This window comes from Equus asinus, chromosome 7 (assembly GCF_041296235.1).
Source record: "Equus asinus isolate D_3611 breed Donkey chromosome 7, EquAss-T2T_v2, whole genome shotgun sequence".
In the NCBI taxonomy this organism is placed as follows: Eukaryota; Metazoa; Chordata; class Mammalia; order Perissodactyla; family Equidae; genus Equus; species Equus asinus.
In genome coordinates this window covers 1,132,753-1,156,001 of record NC_091796.1, presented here as the reverse complement: position 1 = coordinate 1,156,001, position 23,249 = coordinate 1,132,753, and the positions used below count along the sequence as shown (strand labels likewise).

The 23,249-nt window shown below is 37.5% G+C and overlaps 1 protein-coding gene across 25 annotated transcripts in view; it reads left to right on the top strand.

Moving 5' to 3' along the window:
* The window catches only part of ATP9B (ATPase phospholipid transporting 9B (putative)), a 282,461-nt gene that overhangs the window by 26,741 nt on the left and 232,471 nt on the right, over positions 1 to 23,249 (top strand). For 15 of the 25 annotated variants that reach the window (XM_044744021.2, XM_044744020.2, XM_044744015.2 and 12 more), the window contains 2 exons: positions 16,689 to 16,839; positions 19,528 to 19,641. The exons of 1 other annotated variant lie outside the window; for it this stretch is intronic. In XM_044744021.2, coding sequence (XP_044599956.2) covers positions 16,689 to 16,839; positions 19,528 to 19,641 — 265 coding nt within the window. The remainder of the gene's footprint in view (positions 1 to 16,688; positions 16,840 to 19,527; positions 19,642 to 23,249) is intronic. 9 more of the 25 variants (XM_070512828.1, XM_044744022.2, XM_070512820.1 and 6 more) reach the window with 1 other exon arrangement.

Sequence of the window (23,249 nt, the reverse complement as noted above, 5' to 3'; positions counted from 1 at the left end):
AAGCTTATAAAAAAGTTGCAAGAATAGTACAGAGAATTCCTATGTGTCCTTTATCCAGATTCACTAATTTTGAGGATTTTGCCACTTACTTTATCATTCACTTTTTATCTTAGTATTATTTTCTTAGTCATTTCAGACTAGGTTGCTCACTTCATTCTTCTTTACATCTTAATACTTTAGTGTGTATTTCTTGGGAAAGGCTGTTTTCTTACATAAATCAATGCAGTTACCAGCTTCAGGACATTTAACATTGATACAATACTACACATTTACTCTAAGTCCGTATTCCAGTTTTGTCTGTTTTCCCACAGATGCCCTTTGTAGCACACTTTTTCTCCATTACAGATGTGGTCCTGAGTCAGATGTGGTGTTGAAGTGTCACGTCTGTTTAGTCTCTAACCCGGTCTTTCTTAGCGTTTCTGTCTTTCATTCCATTGACGTTTTTGAGGACTACAGAGCAGGTAGTTTATAGAGTGTTTCAAATTTTGGTTTGTCTGATGTTTCCTTGCTCTCAGATTCAGATTAAACGTTCTCTCTGGAATCCTGTCTGAATGAGTGATGCCGTGTCCTTCTCAGGGTGTTTGCTTGTGACTTCACTGATTTCTGGTCTTTCCTTTATTTCCTTTCATGCTTTCTTTGAGTTTAATTTGCCGTTCTTTTTCTAGCTTCCTAAGATGAATTCTTAGATCGCCAGTATTGTACTTTTTCCTTTTTAAAAATGCATGCATTTAAGTTTTGACACATGATATTTTCATTATCATTCAGTTCAAAATATTTTCTAATTTCCTTTGTCATTTCTACTTTAGTCCATGTTCAATTTAGAACTATGCTGCCTTATTTCCAAATCCCTGGTTGGGGATTTTCCTAGTTATCTTTTTGTATTTGACTTTTAATTCCACTGTGGCCAGAGAACATTGGTGTAATTTTTTTATTTCAGTCTTTGTAATGTGTTGAGACTTGCTTTATGAGTCATCATGTCGACAACATAAGTAAATTTTCTTTGTGTATTTGAAAATCATTTGTCTTTTTTCAGTTGTTGAATGTGTTGCTCTATATGTCATTGGGTCATATTTTTTAATTGTCTAGTTCAAATCTTCTGTATCCATATTCAGAGTTTGGTTGTTTATTTTATAAGTTACTGAGAGATTTGTGTTAATCTCTAAACATCATTGTGCATGTTTCTGCTTTAAATTTTGTCAGTTTTACTTTATGTATTTTTAGAGTATGTTATTAGATGATGCAAGTTTAGGGTCATTAACTTCCTATGGAATTGACCTTCTACTGTCATTTAATGTCATTCTTTATCTCTGGTTTTTCTTTTGTGAAGACTTATGATGTCTAACTTAAATAAAATATCTGCTTTTTTGATTAGTGTTTGCATGGATATCATTTTCATCCTTTTACTTTATTTATAAAAAACTTTTATTTTAAAATAATTAGAGATTCACAGGAAATTACAAAGATAGTACAGAGAGGTCCCGTGTATCCTTCACCCAGTTTCCCTGTAATGGTGACATCTTAAATAACTATAGTATAATATCAAACCAGGAAGTTGACATTAATGTAAAGTGTGTGTAGTTCACTGTCGTTTTATCACATGTAGATTTGTGTAACTACCACTGTAGTTGAGGTGCAGAACTGTTTCATCACCACAAAGATCTCCTTCGTGCTGCCTTCTGTAGTCACATTCTCTCCCCTCCCCCGTCCCAACCCTATCATTCTCTTTCTCTAATTTCTCTAATTTTAATTTTGAGAATGTTATATATCTGAAACCATTCAATTTGTGACTTTTTGAGATTGGCCTATTTCAATCAACATATAATGCCCTTGAGATCCATTGAAGTTGTTGTGTGTGTCAATGGTTTGTTCCTTTTTATTGCTGACTGGTATTCCATAGTATGGGTGACTGTTTGGTTTTTTGGGGTTTTTTTAAAGGTAATTTTTATTGAGTTTATGATAGTTTACAATCTTGTGAAATTTCAATTGTACGTTATTGTTTATCAGTCTTGTCGTAGGTGCACCCTTCACCCTTTGTGTCCACCCCCACCCCTCCTTTCCCCTGGTAGCCACTAATCCGTTCTCTTAGTCCACATGTTTAAATTCCTCATATGAGTGGAGTCATACAGAGATTGTCCTTCTCTGTCTGGCTTATTTCACTTAATGTAATTCCCTCAAGGTTCATCCATGTTGTGAATGGGACGATTTTATTCTTTTCTATGGCTGAGTAGTAGTCTTTTGTATACATATACACCATATCTTCTTTATCCAATCATCAGTTGATGGGCACTTAGGTTGCTTCCACGTCTTGGCTATTGTAAATAATGCTGCAATGAACATAGGGGTGCATGGGACTTTTGAAATTGCTGACTTCAAGCTCTTTGGATAGATACCCAGTAGTGGGATGACTGGGTCATGTGGTAGTTCTATTTTTAATTTTTTGAGAAATCTCCACACTGTTTTCCATAGTGGCTGCACCAGTTTGCATTCCCACCAGCGGTGTATGAAGGATCCTTTTTCTCCACAACTCTCCAACATTTGTTACTTTTTGTTTTGGTTATTTTTGCCATTCTAGTGGGTGTAAGGTGATATCTTAGTGTAGTTTTGATTTGCCTTTCCCCGGTGATCAGTGATGATGAACATCTTTTCATGGGCCCATTGGCCATCCGTATATCTTCTTTGGAGAAATGTCTCTTCATGTCTTCTGCCCACTTTTTGATCAGGTTGTTTGCTTTTTTGTTGTTGAGTTGTGTGAGTTCTTTATATAGTATAGAGATTAACCCTTTGTTGGATATATGACTTGCAAATATTTTTTTCCCAGTTAGTGGGTTGTTTTCTTGTTTCAGTCCTGTTTTCCTTTGCCTTGAAGAAGCTCGTTAGTCTGGTGAAGTCCCATTTGTTTATTCTTTCTGTTGTTTCGTTGTCTGAGATGACATAGTGTCCGAAAAGATCCTTTTAATACTGATGTCAGAGAGTGTACTGCCTACATTTTCTTCTAGAAGCCTTATGGTTTCAGGTATTACCTTTAGGTCTTTGATCCATTTAGAGTTTATTTTTGTGAATGGTGAAAAATAATGGTCAATTTTCATTCTTTTACATGTGACTTTCCAGTTTTCCCAGCGGCATTCGTTGAAAAGACTTTCTTTTCTCCATTGTATGCCCTCAGCTTCTTTGTCGAAGATTAGCTGTCCACAGATATGTGGTTTTATTTCTGGGCTTTCAATTCTGTTCCATTGATCTGTGCACCTGTTTTTGTACCAGTACCATGCTATTTTGATTACTGTAGCTTTGTAGTATGTTTTGAAGTCAGGGATTGTGATGCCTCTCGTTTTGTTATTTTTTCTCAGGATTGCTTTAGCAATTTGGGGTCTTTTGTTGCCCCATATGAATTTTAGGATTCTTCGTTCTATTTCTGTAAAGAATTTGTCATTGAGATTCTGATTGGGATGGCGTTGAATCTGTAGATTGCTTTAGGTAGAATGGACATTTTAACTATGTTTATTCTTCCAGTCCATGTACATGGAATGTCTTTCCATCTCTTTATGTCGTCATCCATTTCTTTCAGGAAAGTCTTGTAGTTTTCGTTGATAGGTCCTTCACTTCCTTAGTTAAATTTACCCCAACGTATTTTATTCTTTTTGTTGCAATTCTGAATGGTATTGTGTGCTTGAGTTCTTTTTCTGTTAGTTCGTTATTAGAATATAGAAATGCTACTGATTTATGTAAGTTGATTTTATATCCTGCAACTTTGCTGTAGTTGTTGATTATTTCTAAAAGTTTTCCAATGGATTCTTTGGGGTTTTCTATATATAAGATCATGTCGTCTGCAAACAGTGAGAATTTCACTTCTTTACTCCTCATTTGGATTCTTTTTATTCCTTTCTCTTGCCTAAGTGCTCTGGCCAAAACCTCCATTACTCTGTTGAATAAGAGTGGTGATAGAGGGCATCCTTGTCTTGTTCCTGTTTTCAGAGGGATGGTGCTCAGTTTTTGCCCATTGAGTATGATGTTGCCTGTGGGTTTGTCATATATGGCCTTTGTTATGTTGAGGTAATTTCCTTCTATGCCCATCTTGCTCAGAGTTTTTATCATAAATGCTGTTGGATCTTGTCAGATGCTTTGTCTGCATCTATTGAGATGATCATGTGGTTTTTATTCCTCAATTTGTTGATGTGGTGTATCACGTTGATTGATTTGCGGATGTTGAACCATCCCTGTGTCCCTGGTATGAATGCCACTTGATCACGATGTCTGATCGTTTTGGTGTATTGCTGAATTTGAGTTGCCAAAATTTTGTTGAGAATTTTTGCATCTATGTTCATCAGTGATGTTGGCCTGTAGTTCTTCTTTTTCTTTTTTTTTTGGTTTTTTTTTTTTTTTTTTGGAGGAAGATTAGCCCTCAGCTAACTACTGCCAGTCCTCCTCTTTTTGCTGAGGAAGCCTGGCTCTGAGCTAACATCCGTGCCCATCTTCCTCTAGTTTATACGTGGGACGCCTACCACAGCATGGCTGCCAAGCAGTGCCATGTCTGCACCCGGGATCCGAACCAGCGAACCCCGGGCCGCCGAGAAGCGGAACGTGTGAACTTAACCCTGCGCCACCGGGCCGGCCCCCGTAGTTCTTCTTTTTCATGGTGTCCTTGTCAGGCTTTGGTATCAGCGTGTTGTTGGCCTCGTAGAACGTGTTAGGAAGTGCTCCATCCTCCCTAATTTTTTGGAATAGCTTGAAAAGTATAGGTATTAAATCCTCTTTGACAGTTTGGTAGAATTCCCCAGGAAAACTGTCTGGTCTGGGGTTTTATTCTTTGGGATGCTTTTGATTGCTGTTTCAGTCCCCTTCCTTGTGATTGGTCTGTTCAGATTGTCTGCCTCTTCTTGACTTAGCTTTGGGAGATTCTAACAGTCTGAAAATTTATCCATTTCCTCTGGGTTATCCGTTTTGTTGGCATATAGTTTTTTATAGTATTCTCATATAACCCATTGTGTTTCTGCAGAGTCAGTTGTTATTTCTCCTCTTTCATTTCTGATTTTGTTTATTTGAGCTTTCTCTATTTTTTTCTTTGTAAATCTGGCTAGGGGTTTGTCAATTTTATTTATCTTCTCAAAGAACCGGCTCTTTGTTTCATTGATCCTTTGTACTGCCTTTTTTGTTTCAATAGCATTTATTTCTGCTCTGCTTTTTATCATTTCTCTCCTTCTGCTGCCTTTGGGCTTTGTTCGTTCTTCTTCCACTAATTCAGTTAGGTGCAATTTGAGGTTGCTTATTTGGGATTTTTCTTGTTTGTTAAGGTGTGCTTGTATTGTGATGAATTTCCCTCTTAATATAGCTTTTGCTGTATCTCATATGAGTTGGCATGGCATGTTGTCATTTTCATTTCTCTCCAGATACTTTTTGATTTCTTCTTTAATTTCTTCAATGATCTGTTGCTTGTTCAATAGCATATTGTTTAGTCTCCACATCTTTGTCCCTTTCTCAGCTTTTTTCTTGTAATTAATTTATAGCTTTAAAGCATTATGATTAGAGAAGATGCTTGTTATTATTTCAATTTTTCTAAGTTTATAGAGGCTTGCCTTGTTTCCCAACGTATGGTCTGTCCTTGAGAATGTTCTGTGTGCACTTGCGAAGAATGTGTCTTCTGCTGTTTTTGGATGGATTGTTCTATATCTGTCTATTACAAAAGTCCAGTTGTTTTAGCTTTTCATTTAATTCCACCATTTCCTTGTTGATTTTATGTCTGGATGATCTGTGCAATGATGTGAGTGGGGTGTTGAGGTCCCCTACTATTATTGTGTTATTTTGGATATCTTTTAGGTTTGTTAATAGTTGCTTTATGAACTTTGGTGCTCCTGTGTTGGGTGCATAGATATTTATAAACGTTTATTTCTTCTTGATGTAGTGTCCCTTTGATCATAAATACCGCCCCTCTCTGTCTCTCTTTACCTGCCTTATCTTGAAATCTGCTTTGTCTGATATAAGTGTTGCAACACCGGCTTTATTTTGTTTTCCATTAGCTTGGATTATAATCTTCCACTCCTTCACTCTGAGCCTGTATTTGTCATTGGAGCTGAGGTGTGTTTCTTGGAGGCAACAGATTGTTGGATCTTGTTCTTTAATCCAGCTCGCCACTGTGTGTCTTTTTATTGGAGAGTTCAGTGTCTTTACATTGAGGGTGATTATTGATGTATAAGGGCTTACTGCTGTCATTATATCACTTGTTTTCCAGTTTTCCTGCATTTCCTTGGTTTCTTGTCCTATGTGTTTTGGTCTACCTATTGAATTATGAAGTTTTTTATGCTGTGTTTCTTTGTTTTTTCCTTATTTATTTTTTGTGTGTCTGTTCTGCTTTTAAGTTTAGTGGCTACCCTGAAGTTTATTTTCAGAATCTCATGCATAACATAGTCCATTTTCTGATGGCTTCTTATTTCCTTAGTCTAAACTGATTCAGTCCCTTTCCTCCTCCCCTCCTAAGTTTTTATTCTCATTTATTATTCCAACTTGTGTTGTGAGTTTATGGTTAAAGTGACAAGTTTGTCTTTGTTTTTGATGTTTTCCTTCCCTTTAGCCTAATGCTATAGTTGAATATTTCCTATTGTATTCTGATTCTATCTGTCTCCTTACTGTGTGTTTTGTGATCCTTTTCTCTTTCTCTTTCTTTAGATATGAGAACCTTCTTGAGGATTTCTTATAGGGGAGGTCTTGTGGCAATGAAGTCTGTTAGCTTTTGTTTGGGAAAGATTTAATTTCTCCCTCATATCTGAAGGATATTTTTGCTGGATAGAGTATTCTTGATTATCTTTTAAAGTTTTTAATATGTCATTCCAAGCTCTCCTAGCTTGTAAGGTTTCTGCAGAGAAATCCGCTGAAAGTCTGATAGGGTTCCTTTGTGGGTTATTTTCTTCTGCCTTGCTGTGTATTCTTTCTTTGTCCTTCACTTTCACCGGTTTTACTACTATGTGCCTTGCAGTAGGTCTTTTACATTGACATTTTCTAGGAGACCTGAAAACTTCCTTTACACACATTTCTCTCTCATTCCTTAGATTTGGGAAGTTCTCTGCTATTATTTCTTTGAGCACTGTCTGCTCCATTCTCCTTTACTTCACCCTCCGAGATACTGATGATTCTTATATTGCATTTCCTCATTGAGTCAGCTATTTCTTGGACATTTTCTTCATTCCTTTTTAGTGTTGGTTCTCTCTCTTCCTCTGTCTGGCGCCATTCAACCTATGTTCGCTTATGCTGATTTGCTCCTCGGTGGTGTCTACAGGGTCATTCAGGGAATCTGTATTATGTTTTATTTCTTCCCTTGTATTTTTCATCTCTAGAATTTCTGATTGATTCTTCTTTATAGTTTCAATCTCTTTTGTGAAGTAGCTCCAGAAGTCGTTGACTTGTTTCTCTGTATTTTCCTTTACCTCTTTGAATTTTATGACAATAGCTATTCTGAATTCATTGTTGTTTAGTTTACTTAGTTCTGAGTCCTCAGGGCATAATTCTGGGTGCTTGTTTTCCCTCTGGTCTGAAGATTTGATAAATTGATGGATGCTGGAAGAAGGACGGGTCTTCCCCATGGTGATATTATTCAGTTGCAGTTACAGCCCGTCACCACTAGATGGGGGTTGAGAGCCACGTATTCTGAGCCTTCTGCCTTGAGCTGAGATGGCCGGCACAGTGTGTGTGGGGGGCAGTTTCTCTTGGGGCAGACCTGGGTTTCCTGATCACCTCTTGCTCTCTGCTCTCCTGAGGTGTTGGCTTGATAAGGTCACCCCACTCGAAAGCGTTAGCCCCATTAGAAGGCTTCCGTCTGGGTGGCAAGGGCACCCGGGAGTCCTGGGTGATCCCCCGGACGTGCGGCCCCTCCCCTGCTCCTTCCCTTATGGAGCCTCCTGCGGCAGCAATCCCAGTCTTTAGGGGAGGGAGTGAAGTTCTCTCTTAACCCATGCCAGCTCCTCCGAGGGGGGCTCCATCCTCTCCACTCTCTGTCCTTTGGCTGCTGTGGGTCTCCGAGGATTCCTGTGTTGTTAGGATATTTTTTGTTGGAATATGGTTGTTCCTTTTTGTTGTATGTTGGAGGGGAGAGAGTCCTGGGCAAGCTCACTCCACCATGACACTGACGTCACCGACTGTTTGTTTAATCATTCATTTATTGCAGAACATTTAGGATGTTTCAGCTGTTTGGATATTATGAATAAAGCTGCTATGAACAATCACGTACATGTTTTTTTTGTGTGGACATAAGTTTTCATTTCTCTGAGTCAAATGCCCAGGAGTATGATTGCTGGGTTGTATGACAAGTATGTGTTTAGTTTTTAAAGAAACTACCAGACTGTTTCCCAGAGTGGCTGTACCATTTTATATTCCTGCAGTAGTGTGTGGGAGATCCAGTGTCTCCTCATCATTGCCAACATTTATCATCACTGTTTTTTATTTTAGTGTTATGATATGTGTATAGTGACGGTGCATTGTCACCTTAATTTGCATTTTCCAAATGACTGGTAAGGTTGAACATCTTATTTGCTGTTTGTATGTCTTCTTTAGTAAATGTCTCTTCATGTCTATTTCATTTTCTAATTGAATTTTTTTTCTCTTGAATTTTGAGAGTTCTTTATTTATTTTTCCCGTGAGTCCTCCATCTGATAGGGAGTTTGCAAGTATTTTCTTTCACTGTGTAGTTTTTCTTTTCATCCTCTGAAAGAGTTTTTCATAGATCCAAAGTTTTTAATTTTGATTAAGTCTAGCTAATTGCTTCTTTTTTCTTTTGTGGATTTTGCTTTCAGTGTCATGTCTAAGAACTTTTCACCAAGCCCTGTGTCTTGAAGATTCTTTTTTAATAGTCTTAAAGTTTTACATTTAGATCTTTTTTGAGTGAATTTTTGTGTAAGGTGGAAGGTTTAGGTTGAGGTTTGTTTTTCTGCTCAAGTACCATTTGTTGAAAAGACCATCCTTCCTTGTTGGGTTTCTTTTGTGCCTGTGCCAGCAGTCACTTGGCTCTGCATGTGTGGGGCTCTTGGTGTCTCTGCTGTTTTGTTATCTGTCTGATCTTGTGTGTCTGTGCCCTGCTAGTGCTGCTCAGTCTGTAGTACTCTCTCTCTCTAAGTCTTAAAATGGGGTAACAGATTCTTCCTGTTTATCTCTTCTTTTTCAAAATTCTCTTAGCTATCCTACTTTCTTTGTCTTTCCATAGAAATTTTAGAATAATCTTGTCCATAGCTACGAAATCCTTAGGGGGCTGGCTGGAACATACACTACTGGGTGGAACTGCAGTGGTGAGAGTAGACGTCTTTGCCTTGTTCCCAATCTTAGAGAGAAAGCTTTCAATATTTCACCATTAAGTATGATGTGATCTATGGTTTTTTTTTTTAAGAGGTTGCTCATCTAAAACTATTCACAGTTTTCTTTTTTAAAATCTATCTTGTATGGTGTTGGTCTAATACAAACAGTTTTGTCAGATCCAGAAGCAGGATCATGATAGCGGAAGCCACGTGGAAGGATGATGTACCTATAAAGGTAAATAGATATGTGCCATAGGTCTGTGAAGAATAAAGGAAAGGAAGACTAATATCCATCCTTTTAGGCAGGAGGAATATAGGGAAGGAAGAGTGAAATAGTGGTGGAGAAGGTGACTTTTATCTTCTCCTTACCTGGGACATGGGATCATCTGAGTGGGGAGGTGACGGGGACACAGAGCAAGACTGAAAACAGAGGAACATTGGTCGTGCTTTGGTAGAGATCATCAATAATCAACAGAGAAAAATCAATAATCATGCGTATGTACTGAACCTAGCATAATTTTATACTGTTTGTCCATCAGGAAGAGAGCCTAAGCCATCACAAGCCAGCTATGGAAGTGAGGTGGTGTGTCATGGTGGGGATGGTGCCCAGTGCTGTGAATCGAGGAGACAGCTGCAGCAGATAGTTTTGGGTGGTGCCACTATTGCAGTTTGATGACTGTGGGTGCAGTTGAGAGCTGTGTGTTCTCCATTAGTGTGGGGTGGAGGAAGCTGTGGGGCCAGTACCCAGTGGTGCTCTTCCTCCATGGCATGCACCTTCTTAAAGAAGTGGGCATTCTCACCACTGTTTACAGCCAAGAACTGAAAGAGTCCCTCTCCTGATAATTCAGGACTAAGCGAGAAAGTGAATCATTGTCTGACTTGACAAACCAAAGCCCTTGCTCTTTGCTCTGTGGACTGGGAAAAGTGCTAGGACAAGGGAGTCTGGTCCAATGAAGATAGATCCTGATTTGTAGCCTTTAAGTGGAGAAATGCCTGTTTTCACCATCCTTAAGGGAACCCGACATGAAAATGTGTGGAATTGAGAAGGCTGAGAATCTGTGTAGTGAGCATAGAGAAGCACCGAGTAACAGGAGCCTGTCAGAAGAGTTGCTGAAGACTGAGCAACTGGGAGTGGCTGCTGATGGGCATAAACCTGTAAGGATGTGGATGGTTTTGTGTTAATGGTATGGACTTTAAAAGGGCGTTGTGTGTTTTGGAAGTGGTACTTATCCATGTGAGTCAAAGAGCTGCCTAGAATTATGGACTTTTAATGTTATTAGTCTCTTCCTAGTGCTGACTACATTGTTGAATTAATTATTTTTGGTCTTTTACAGGATTTTGTTTTTACCAAATGGAACATAGCCAAATTTGGGATTTCATTTGTAATATATTCCTTTTATTAAGGAAAATATTAAGACTATATTTGAAAATGTAGATGTTAGCAGCAAAACACTCATGTTTTAGGGAAATTAAAATATCTCGATAAAATCTACAAGATGTGTATTTAAAGTCTTGATGTTAATCAGTGGCGATCGTCTGGAGAAAGCTAACTGGACTGCGGTTGGCAGGCTTTGGTCAGCCCTGTGGCACCACTGCTGCGTGTCTTCTGCCATGTGGAGTGAGAAATGAGCTGAGATCTTGTCACACACTTCTTATTTAGTAGGCATCTGCTATACCAGGAAGTTATTATGGCAATTAAAAACTGTATCTTACAGAACTGTTTGTACATTTAGCAACTTCAATTGGTCTTATTTTCTTTATTTCATATAAATTTTCAGTTTTGAATATTTGCTACCTTTTTATTTCCTAAATACCAGGCATTATAAAATTCAATGTTACTAACATTATTAGATGGTGGATCAAAGAGTAGAAGATATATAAAATTACTTAGCTGAGTTGTCGGAGGAAAATGTTGGTGAATATTACAGTAAAGGTAGATAGCAGATAACATTAATGAGTTGTAAATATTTCGATGTGTTTCTATTTGTAGATTCTGTAAGTAGTAACGCTTATCTTAAAATTATTCTTAACTCCAGGGACTGAGTAGGCTTTAATTCTTTTATGGCTTAAGAACTGTTTTCTCTTTTTATTATTCTGCAAGAATTCCAACTCTGACAAGTTGAAAGAATTTTTCTGTACTCTGTCTTCTAAGACTTTGAATGTCCTGCATTCAGGCAGATGTCCTTCATGAGTTACTGTGATGCACGTGGAAAGGTGTAGCTGTGTGGTGAGGGGCGGTGTCTTTCTCATGAGATTTACATTTCACTCTATCAAAAATCACTTTGTTCCTGTGAAGGTGGAGCTGCTGAATGGCATTTCCATATGAAAAGGGGGGAATATCAAATGCTGGGATTATTCCTAGTTCTAAATGGCCTCTATGCTTTCAGTTAATCTGCAGCACATTTGGGGTGTAGAAGCATGGGAAAATGCTGATCTTTTAAGAAGACCTGAGTACTGTGTTGCTTTTGGTTTGGTAACCAAGGGTACCTGTTGGATATAATAATTGTCTTTTTTTTTTGGAGGAGGAGGCTTTCTAAATTTTGGGAGTTATTTAACTATGGGTAGTTAAAATTTTTAGAAGATAGGATCTTGGTATATAAAGATGCTGTATTTAATATTAGAGTACTTCTTTGATTATAGTCGTTTGTGAAAAGCTACTAATCCTAAAACGTTTTAAGAAAAAGTATAATTTGTGCACTTTTGGATTTAGTTTCACTTTGAGTTGACGATGTAGGGCGATTTATATATAAATGAGAAAGTGTCTTCTGAATAATCAATAATTTAGAAAATATTTAGTATGCATAGAAATGTCATTAGATAAAGCTCCTAGTTATTTTCTTCCAAGATCCTCTTTTTGGTTTTCCCTCTCATTTATCAGTATTTGTCAGTATACTTTGCCCTCAAAAATTGTTCATTATTTTATTTTCTCCCTTAGCTCTGTAACTCAAGGCTTACACATACTTTCTTGATTACAAGTATTTTCTTTATTTTTGGATTTATGCCCTTTACTCTTAGCATTGAAGTCACCTGTCTTCCCTTTCTGGTCCTGTATTCTATCTGCATAATCCAGTAGCAATTCTGGTGGAATCACAGGCTTTTAAAACCCCAATCCTGTGTATTCATTTAATTTTGTGAAGTAGCGTGTGATAGTGGCTCCCTAACCACTCCTCTGTTCTGTCTTTACGTAAGGAAATAATTAATAACACTTTCATTTGTTAATAGTTATTCGTGATACCGAACTTCTTAATCTCAAGTTCCTGTGCCTGATGCACAGTAAGCCAAACACTGAGACATCGGTACTTGGAGATGGAGAAAGATTTATTTGAATTGGCCAAAACGAGTAGGTGGGAGCCTGGGTTTGCCCAAATCCACCTCCCCAAGAACAGAAAGCAAAGGGTTTTTGTAGAGCTAAGGGACTTGGCAGGAGGAGCTTCGCGGAGACAAAGGGTGGTGATTGCAACCTTCCTGAAGGCATTCTCTTTCTTCTGCAAAACAAGCTCACAAATCCCCAGACCCTTGAGTCACCCCTCAAGTTAAACAGGAAAAACAGCAAATTGGTTAAGGTCTACAGTAACCCTCAGGTACCCAGCTTCTTTAGTAGCAAAGTGTTATGAATAATTTAGTTACATCTTGGAAGTCTAGGAATCATAACTTTTTTCTGTATAGGGTTATAGAGAAAAAATTAATAAACTGGTGAAATATATATGTTTTTAGCCCTTGAAAGCTATACCATCAGTATTTCAAATACCAGCAGGGTCACCCATGGTGGACAGGTTTCAGCGGAGCTTCCAGACTAGACAGACTAGGAAGAAGGACCTGGTCACTCATTTCTGAAAAAATTGGCTGTGATAACCCTATGAATAGCAGTGAGGCACTGTCTGACTTGGGGCTGGAAGATGAGAGGGTGGTGTAGAAAGACCGGCAGGGTTCCACTCTGCTGTGCATAGGGTCACTAGCAGTTGGAATCCACTTCACGACACCAGCAGACAAATTTAATTCGTGGTTTATAGAATGTGAGGCTGTGGAAGCTACTGGAATCTTACTTCATGTGCTGCTGACAGTGGTGTTGCTGTTGAGGTTTTGACTCTAAGCTGATGTTTCCAGTGTTCGTGTGATACAGACCGCCATACTGGACAAACAGTGCTTTTACATTGATGGAGCCTTTTACCTGTAGAAGGATATGTTGACATCAGCATAAACTCTGTAAAATCCACAGTTTCTAAATTTCATATGTATTTTTTCAAACACTAAATTTTGCCTATCTGTTTCATCTTAGATTTGTCTGACTTTTGTACATTAAACCATCAGACTAGGTAATTATGTTTTTGGGGACAAAAATGCATATGTGAATACATTCCTCGAGGATTTTTGTCATGTTTGAAATGCTGAAGGGAATTTGCATGTACAAAGCCCATACTCACCTGTTGTGCCTGCCCCCATGGTGCTTGGTGTACACTAGCCGTTCTCAGTTGCTCTCCCTGATTATAGGAATATTTCAGATCCTGGTGTCTGAAATGTCATATGTGTGTGTGGCAGTCATGAGCCAAAGTGGCCATTGAGCTCTTGAAATGTGGCTACTGTGACTGAGGAACTGGACTTATTTCACTTAATTTTAATTAATTCAAATTAAAATAACTACATGTGGGCAATGGATGCTTTATTGGACAGTACAGATATATTCAGTTTTTGTGCGAGAGTTAGTGCTATAAGGTTGGAGACGTTTTGACACTGGAAGGCAGTAGAGTGACAGCAGAGCTCCTTGAGTGCTTCCTCTGTGGCAGGCATTGTGCCAGGGACATCACAGTGTGTTAACACTAATCTTGTCATTCCCTTCTTTTTTCGCTGAGGAAGATTCTGTCTGAGTTGATATCTGTGCCAGTCTTCCTCTCTTTTGTATGTGGGTTGCCAACCATAGCATGGCTGCCGATAAGTGGTGTGGGTCGGTGCCCGGGAACTGAACCCAGGCCACCAAAGCAGAGCATGCTGAACTTAACCCTAGGGCCACGGGGCCTGCCCATCTTATCATCGTTTTTACGGTTGAATTTTGTCTCCAGAATCGTGACTTTAAAGTTCATGTTTTTCCATTGAGTTTTGTTGCCTCCTCATAAATTGTTCATTTATTTTCATCATCTATTAAGTGGCTGCTGTGCTATTTACTAGACCAAGGACAGGCAGCCTATAAAAATGGAGAAGAGCCAGCCTGACTGTTGTTAGTGTGGTGAGAACATCGTTGGGATCCAGGCGCTGGTTTCAGCTCTGCCATTAACCAGTTGTTTCGTCTTAGATCACTTACCTTTGTGGCCTCCAGTTTTCTCTTATGTAAAATGTGGGAATTGGGCATCTATATAGAGTAGTTGCAGGTGTTAGACACTGCGATTAAATCCAAAGTTTAAGAAAGAATCCCTCCTAGCTTGTACAACATGAGTGCATAACTTGGGTGACATACCTAGGATTTTTGTGTACTGGGAGTACATGTTGTAACTAGATAAGAGGGTGGCAATTGAGATCTGTTGGGGGGGAGGGGCTTGTGAAGCAGGAGGCAGTTTTGTATGGGTGTGCTAAGGTGGGTTGGGCTGGGGGGCAAGAATCCTTGGGAGGGGATCTAGGCCGTGCTGTAAAAGCAATAGGAAGTGAGATACAGTCATTGGAAGCTCATTATATTTTGCCTGAAGCCTTATTTAATTTTTGTTTCATTCAAGAATAAACAAGATCATATATTACCAACATTTTACTGAACTCTCCATGACCAGTCCCTCCCCCTCACTGAAAAACAGTAAAGGTGGGAATACTTATTTTGACAATCTTAAATCAGTTTAATAATGCCCTAATTTATAATTGTTGGAGATTTGAAAGTATGCTTTATGTGTGGAGATGCTATCTCTTCTGATTTGCTTTTAAAAAAGTGATGGCAGGCAGTGATAAGAACTTTCTGTTCTTGCAGAGTTGGATCTTTCTTTGTCTGCTCCAGGTGAAGCAGGAGGTGGGATGGGGGGGAGTTTGTGCTGACCTGCTTGGCCATGCCCTTGGCATCATCAGCCCCATCACGGGGTAGCTGCTCAGGATAGCAGTGCTGGCAGTCCTGTGGCGAATGCCCACACCGCGAGGACAGGGAGCTTCCGAAGGGCAAACCCCTGTCCTTCCAAACTGAAGATTTTCTGAGCATAGCTGAGAACTGGGAAGATATTCAGTAGGGATACGCTGGTTTCAGTTTCAGCACACATACGTATTCCCTCCACCACTGATGCCACTGTGGGTGATTTGTAAAGCAACACTGTCTGGTAAAGTCAGTCTAAAGAGTGAGATCTGTGTGATTGGGGGAAAGGCATAGTGCGCCCTGGGGGAGGACGTGCAGGATCCCAAGATTTAGTCTTGATGTGTCGACCTCCCTTTATAACCACACCTTCTGAGACTGTTGTCGTCACGCAGAATTTCATGTTAGCTTGTGAGCCTACTTTGTCACAAAGTGCAGTTAAGACTTTCTGCTTTATCCTGCTGGCTTGCTCTTCTAGCCTTGGCTACATTTAGAAGATGAGGTTTAACAACTTCTCGTAATAAACCATTCTGAGTCTTTCTTTGCATTTTGGAAATTTGAATTAAACCAAATTGCTAATACTGAAGTTTAAATTCATGATTATTTTATGCTTAATAGAGATGAATTTGATACCTTTTTATCATTTTCTGAAGTATTTTAAGAAAAGTTATCCCACTGGAAATTTATAATCTCTACCTGGAAATAGTGGTTTGATGTCCAGGAAGGGGAAGCGTGTTGTTCCTGGACCCTTGACACTATTGGAGCGAGGATAGATTTAGAATTTAAGTATTTATTGCACAGATAAAGATAGCTATATGAAAATATTTATATCAAGCTTTTAATATTGTTAGAATATCCCAGTAAACGTTAGTATCCTTTCTGAATACTGAATTGAGCCTTGTCTTGATTTTATATTAAGGCTACTAGAAAAGTCATCTTTTAAGGAAGGAAGAAACTGATTACCTCAGAGAAGAGAGGAGGTCACATCCTGGATTAATGATGTCTGAGGACCTTTGTCTTGGAATCCCTGAATGGTATATTGAGAATTATCAATAGCATTCGGGGATCATTTTCTCAGCATATAAGGAATTGACTGCTTCAGAATATTAATGGTTTTACTTTGCCAGTAAGAGAGTTTACACAGGGAGGATAATTTCCCTGAGGTTCCAGCAGTTCTTATCTCACACGCATACAAGTCTCTTTCAGTGTTTTCAGGTCAAATTTAAATTAGTATAACTGACCTATTTTAAGAAAACCCCTACAGATTAGCATTAGGTCTGCTATCCATGTCTGGTAAATATGGAAACAATCAGTATTGGCTCTAAATACCTAGAATTAATTTAAAAACTTTTTAAAAAGCATATGCAATATGTATCTTTTGTTTCATGCAGTTGCTGTGATTGGCTGATAAATATTTGTCAAAGAAAGAGAGAACTGAAAGCTCGCACAGTGTGGCTTGGATATCCTGAAAAGTGTGAAGAAAAACATCCTCGAAATTCTATAAAAAATCAAAAATACAATGTATTTACCTTTATACCTGGGGTAAGACTATTAAATTCTTGAAAATGGGTTGCATATCAGAGATTGCTCCCTTCCTTTGTTTTCATTGTTTTCTTTTTAGATTTTTTTCCATGTTAATTGTGTCATATCCAAATCAGCATCCTTTTGCTTTTGAACCATCAGTATTTCAGATAATTATTAAATAATTCATACACATTTTTAATGGCTCCATCATAGAGTTAAACTCAAGAAAATTTATAGTTTGATTATTGCCTTCAGTTCTAGATAAATGTTATAATTGTATTATTGTAGAAATAATCAAGTAAAGCTAAATAAAATTATCAGAAAATAAGTAATAAATTTTGTTTGGCTGGGAATCTGTTTGGAGGGAAAAGTAAAATGTAATGTTTAAAGCCTGCCAAGGAACTTCACAATGAAAGTTAAATGATTTTTTACATAAACGTGACTCAGTAACAAAATATACATTTATAGATATCTTTTCTACTTCACATTATAAATTTCAGTCCTTGTTATATTGTTATATCATTAGTTATCTTTAATCAGGTATTATGTTAAATTTAAATACGAAGTTTAAGTATTTCATTACTTTTTTTGTTGTTAGTGATATTTCTGACTTAAATTACAAAACTGAGATTATATAGGTTTAGAATAGTTGAATAATTTTTGCTTTTTGCACATGATTCTCTATTTTAATAGATTTATCTTTCTAAAGGCAAAAGAAAGCTGGTACTGGTTATATTTCCATATCAAAGTTTTTGAGATGTTTTAGGTATTAGCTATTGTACTATTTTGCAAGAAAAATCTCTTGATTATGTGAAATGAAGGCTACTTTATCTTTCATGTTTTCATTTAAATAATCATATTGGGCATTTATTGGACTGACTTTATATTGGGCATTGATTATCCCCTACCACCTGTCTTCATCTATGTAATAGTTGGCAAATACTTGATGTCTAATATGCTCCTTTATTAAAATATGCAAGACTAATGGCTTCATAATTAAAAGACTAGTCTTTTGCAGGACAATAAAATGTAAACTGTCTTTCAGGCAGATAAATATTCTCACCTTTATTGAATGAAGCTACTGTTTCTCCTTAGGTTTAAATTATTAAATACTCTTGGATTGGCTAAGAATTGTACATTTCCCTAAAGGTCATGAAGTTCATTCATAGACAATAAAGTGTTGATTGCAGTGGTTTGAAATCAACAGTGCGGTTTCACTTTGATCAGAGTAAATTCACGTAGCCTGCCGAGATTGGCTGTATTCTGAAAATACCTGTGGATGTGTCTGTACAACTGTTACTGTGTGAATGATTTTTTTTCTTATATTGTCTCTTAAATTAGTCTTTTCATCTAAGACGTAGTATTTTAGAAACATTTGGTAATTGCACAGTAGGAATTCTATGCCATTTTTAGCACAAATGGCAATTGCTGAATTGCTAATAGATATAATTTATGCTAACTGAGATTTTAAAGAAATCACTGAGGAAAAGAACTTTCTCTCCTGCTGAGATTAATTTATAAAATGATTCAAAACATTTTTAGGCAGCAGTTGAACATGAATATCGACGTGTTATCAGTGTAACCGATTTCTCAGTCACTCACATAACTGTATGATGATGTAAATTATGTGAAACTCTGGCTCCAGACTCTGACAATAAGTACTTAACCCATTGCTCTGCTCTTGTTTAAATTTCTGTACCTTACAAGTTGCATTAAAAAAATGGCATCCAAGGAGATTTTGATTTGCACTTTGCAAGTTTCCTTATAATTGTAGTGTGCCATTTCCTCATCTATAAACATGAGTTTTGTTCCATTTTGATTTTCAATTTAAATCTAATAATTTGAGGCATATGTAAGTAGAATTCTATTGATATACCAGATCTTGGGTTTTCTTCCTTAAAGATAATTCTATTTGAAAAAAACAGTTGCACAATTTGTGTTCCTAAAATTTAATTGAATAATGATATTTATTTTTTATTTGGAAATATTGTTGAAGATCAATTATCAAGAGACTGTAAAGAAGGTATAGGTAGCTGTCTTTCTGAAAATTGGTCTGTACTTTACATGTTTTTATATTTTATCATTTCATATACGTTAAGGGAGGTAAATACTTAGAGGAGATTAGGCATTTTTTTTTGTGAAGTCGTACCTGTGTACGTTTTACTTGTTCACTCAGTCTCTGTAAAGCTACCCAGATGTCCACATTCAGAAAACGTGGCTGTCATATGTATCATTTCATAAATATAAGGTTAACATGACTTTTCCATTATAAGGTTTTCTGAATTGTTATCAAGATGTGCATTTTTGTATATGTGTATATACTGACTTACTAACATTAGGAAGGTTTTGCTGTCTCATTTGCATTGACATACACATAAAGATTTATAGAAGATGAGTGTGGAAAACTGGAAAATTGCATACGGGAAATTAAAAATCTTTTGGAGGACACCTTTAACATAGTTGAAAGTTCTAATGGTGTTTTTTCAGTTTATTTTAAATATAATTTTGGGGTAACTTTACCTCTCTTTATTTGTGATTTAGTTATTGGAAAGCCACTGTCAAGATTTTAAATTTACTGTGACTCAGGGCATATTCTCACTGTTTGATGGAAATGTAGTTAGATATTGTGCTGATTTTAATTATTTAACTGCAGTATTAAAGATATGCCTTGCAGAGATTGTGTTAATTTTTTCTTTTCCTTTTTAGGTTTTATATGAACAATTCAAGTTTTTCTTGAATCTCTATTTTCTGATAGTATCCTGCTCACAGTTTGTACCAGCATTGAAAATAGGCTATCTCTACACCTACTGGGCTCCTCTGGTAAAAGAAAAGATTTTTGAAATTAAGTTAAATTATTAAGTGTTTAGAGTATAGTTTTAAGAGTTGAAGGGTAAAAAATAAGTTGATCAGATTTTAAAAAACATGATGTTGTTGCTGTGTGGCATTGAACTCTTGTTAAAAGGTAATAAAGAGTCCTGTTACTTAGGTCCTCTGCAGCCCTGTAGCAGTGTAGGGAAGTGTACTGCTGCAGAGTCGGGGAGCCTCCAGGTCTGGGCTGGGGAAGCTCCATAGCCCTGTGCTGTGGCCTGGGAGGAGTTTCTGTTGGGCATTCTGCACCTGCCTTGGGGTAGCAGGTCTGTCTCCCCAGCCCAGCTCCCTCCTTTGCTGACAGAGCTGTTGGGAGTCATGGTGTGGGGTCTGTAGGATCTGCTCAGGAACTCTCTTGACATCCTGACAGATGGACAATCTTTTACCTTTGGTTGACGGTGACAATTATAAAGTACGTCAGTCAAGTCTAGGAGATTTGTGGTTGACAGCTCAGTGGATAAAATTTTTTGAAAGGCAAATGATACTTTCTGAATATTTCCATTTCAAACATATGCCATTTCGATAGTTTTATGCTGTTTACTGGTAGTTTTCACTAATTTTCAGCTTATATAGATAAGATGTGTGTTGGCTTTCTTCCTTTCACCTAGAAAAAAGTACTGCTTCCTTTTGTTTGTTCCCTTTTGGGCAGATTACCAGTGTAATCCAGGTGAGGAAACATAGTGAGTGAGATCACTCCTTTAGTGAAAGAGCAGTGCAGTGCTCTGGTTTCCCACCTCAGGCTGCCTTCAGCATTGGGAGTCTGAGCCAGTGTGCTCTTGAGTTTGTCTACTCTGGGCTGTGTGCCCTGCCACCCAGCAGACTGCTCCTCAGTGCTGCAGGGGGACTGGAGGAGAGTGTAGAAACCTCATTTACAGGACAGGGTGAGCCAGCCTCCCATGCTGTTCACACAGACTTTAGGGTAGCTTGGATTTGAGCAGCCAGAGTAACTTTGTATGTAACATAATTACAAAATCACTGAATAAATGAATACCTTTTCCACATAGTAAATTAGCAGGATTGAAAGAGACATTGGTGCTGACAGTGTAAAGCTGTGGTGGTCATCCACTGAGTGTAGATATCAATCTCTACAGTGTAGCCTTTCTACAGGATAGTTTGTTAATATTTATCAAAGACCTTAAAAATGGATTCACCATTTTTATTGGGGAATTTATCCTAAGGAAATAATGATTGGTCACAGAGTCTAAAGAATGTCTGTTATTTTTTATAACAAAAATTATTTAAAAAGTCAAATGTTTGACAGATTGTTTGTGCTATATGGCATATGTATGTTGGAATGCTGTCTTGCTGTGTAGCTTTAAAAATGATTTTTAGAAAATGTATTTAATAACATTAAAGGTATATATGTTAAAATAAATGGAAAAAAGTAGGTTAAAATACATATAGAATGAAAACTATTAGAAATAATCAACAACTACAGCAAAGTTGCAGGGTACAAAGTCAACTTACAAAAATCCGTGGCATTTCTATACTTTAATAAACAAACTAACAGAATGAGAACTCAAGAATACAATCACATTTACAATTGTAACAAATAGAAAAAAATATCTAGGAATAAATTTAACCAAGAAGGTGAAAGGACCTGTACAAGGAAAACTGTAAGACGTAACTGAAAGAAATTGATAATGACATAAAGAAATGGAAAGAGATTCCATGCACATAGATTAGAAGAATAAACATAGTTGAAATGTCCATACTACCTAAAGCAATCTGGAGATTCAATACAATCCTGATCAGAATTGTAATCCTAATGACATTCTTCACAGAAACAGAACAAAGAATGCTACAATTTGTATGGGGCAACAAAAGAGCCTGAATAGCCAAAGCAATCCTGAGAAACAAGAACAAAGCTGGTGGCATTGCAGTCCCTGACTTCAAAATATATTACAAAACTGTAGTAATCAAAACAGCATGCTGCTGGTACAAAAACAGGCACACAGATCAATGGAACAGCATTGAAAGCTCAGAAATAAAACCACACATCTACGGACAGCTAATCTTTAACAAAGGAGCCAAGAACAAACAATGGAAAAAGGAAAGTCTCTTCAACAAATGGTACCAGGAAAATTGGACAGCCACGTGCAAAAGAATGAAAGTAGACCAGTATCTTTGTCCATACACAAAAATAGACTCAAAATAGACCAAAGACTTGAAGGTAAGACCTGAAACCATAAAACTTCTAGAAGAAATTATAGGTCGTACAATCTTTGACATCGGACTTAAAAGGATCTTTCTGAATACCGTGTCTACATCGACAAGGGAAACAAAAGAAAAAATAAACAAAGTGGGACTTCATCAGACTAAAGAGCTTCTGGAAGGCAAAGGAAACCAAGATCAAAATGAGAAAACAACCACCAACTGGGAGAAAATATTTGCAAATCATATATCCAACAAGAGGTTAATCTCCGTAATATGTAAAGAACTCACAGAACAAAACTACAATAAAATTAACAACCCAATCAAAACGTGGGCAGAGGATATGAACATTTTTCCAAAGCAGATATACAGATGGCCAATAGGCATGTGAAAAGATGCTGAAGATCGCCAACATCAGGGAAATGCAAATCAAATCTACACTTAGATATCACCTTACGCCTGTTAGAATGGCTATAATCACCAAGACAAAAAACAACAAATGTTGGACAGGTTGTGGAGAAAAGAGAACTCTCATACACTGCTGGTGGGAATGCAAACTGGTGCAGCCACTATGGAAAACAGTATGGAAATTTCTCAAAAAATTAAAAATAGAGATACCATATGACCCAGCTATTCCACTACTGGGTGTTTATCCAAAGAACTTGAAATCAACAATTCAAAGAGAGCTATGCACCCCTGTGTTCACTGCAGCACTATTCACAATAGCCGAGATGTGGAAGCAACCCAAGTGCCTATTGACTGATGATTGGATAAAGAAGATGTGGTATGTCTATATACAATGGAATACAACTCAGCCATAAAAAAGGACAAAATCGTCCCATTCGCAACCACATGGATGGACCTTGAGGGTATTATGTTAAGCGAAATAAGCCAGACAGAATAAGACAAATACCATGTGATTTCACTTACTTGTGGAAGATAAACAAACTTATGGACAAAGAGAACAGTTTAGTGGTTACCAGGAGGAAGGTGGGTGGGTGGTGGGCACAAAGGGTAAAGGGGCACATTTATATGGTGTCTGACAAACAATAATGTACACCTGAAATTTCACAATATTATAAACTATTAAGATCACAGTAAAAAAAAAATACATGTATATAGAATGAAATACACAATTCTTTGGTCAGCCAACGTTGAGTTTGTGTCCAGCACTCGTCTAAGCAATGTCGATTCAACAGCAAATAAGAAAGACAGAGACCTTTCCTAATAGAGCTCATATCTTGGGAGAGAAGGACAATTTAAATAAATCCGTAATGCCAGGTGGCCAGCCGTCAAGCTGTGAAGAACATGTGAAGCAAGATAAGGGGATCAAGAATGACAGGGTTATTTCAATAGGGTGATTAAAGAAAGCCCTTCTGAGAGGGTGGCACCATATCTGAATGACA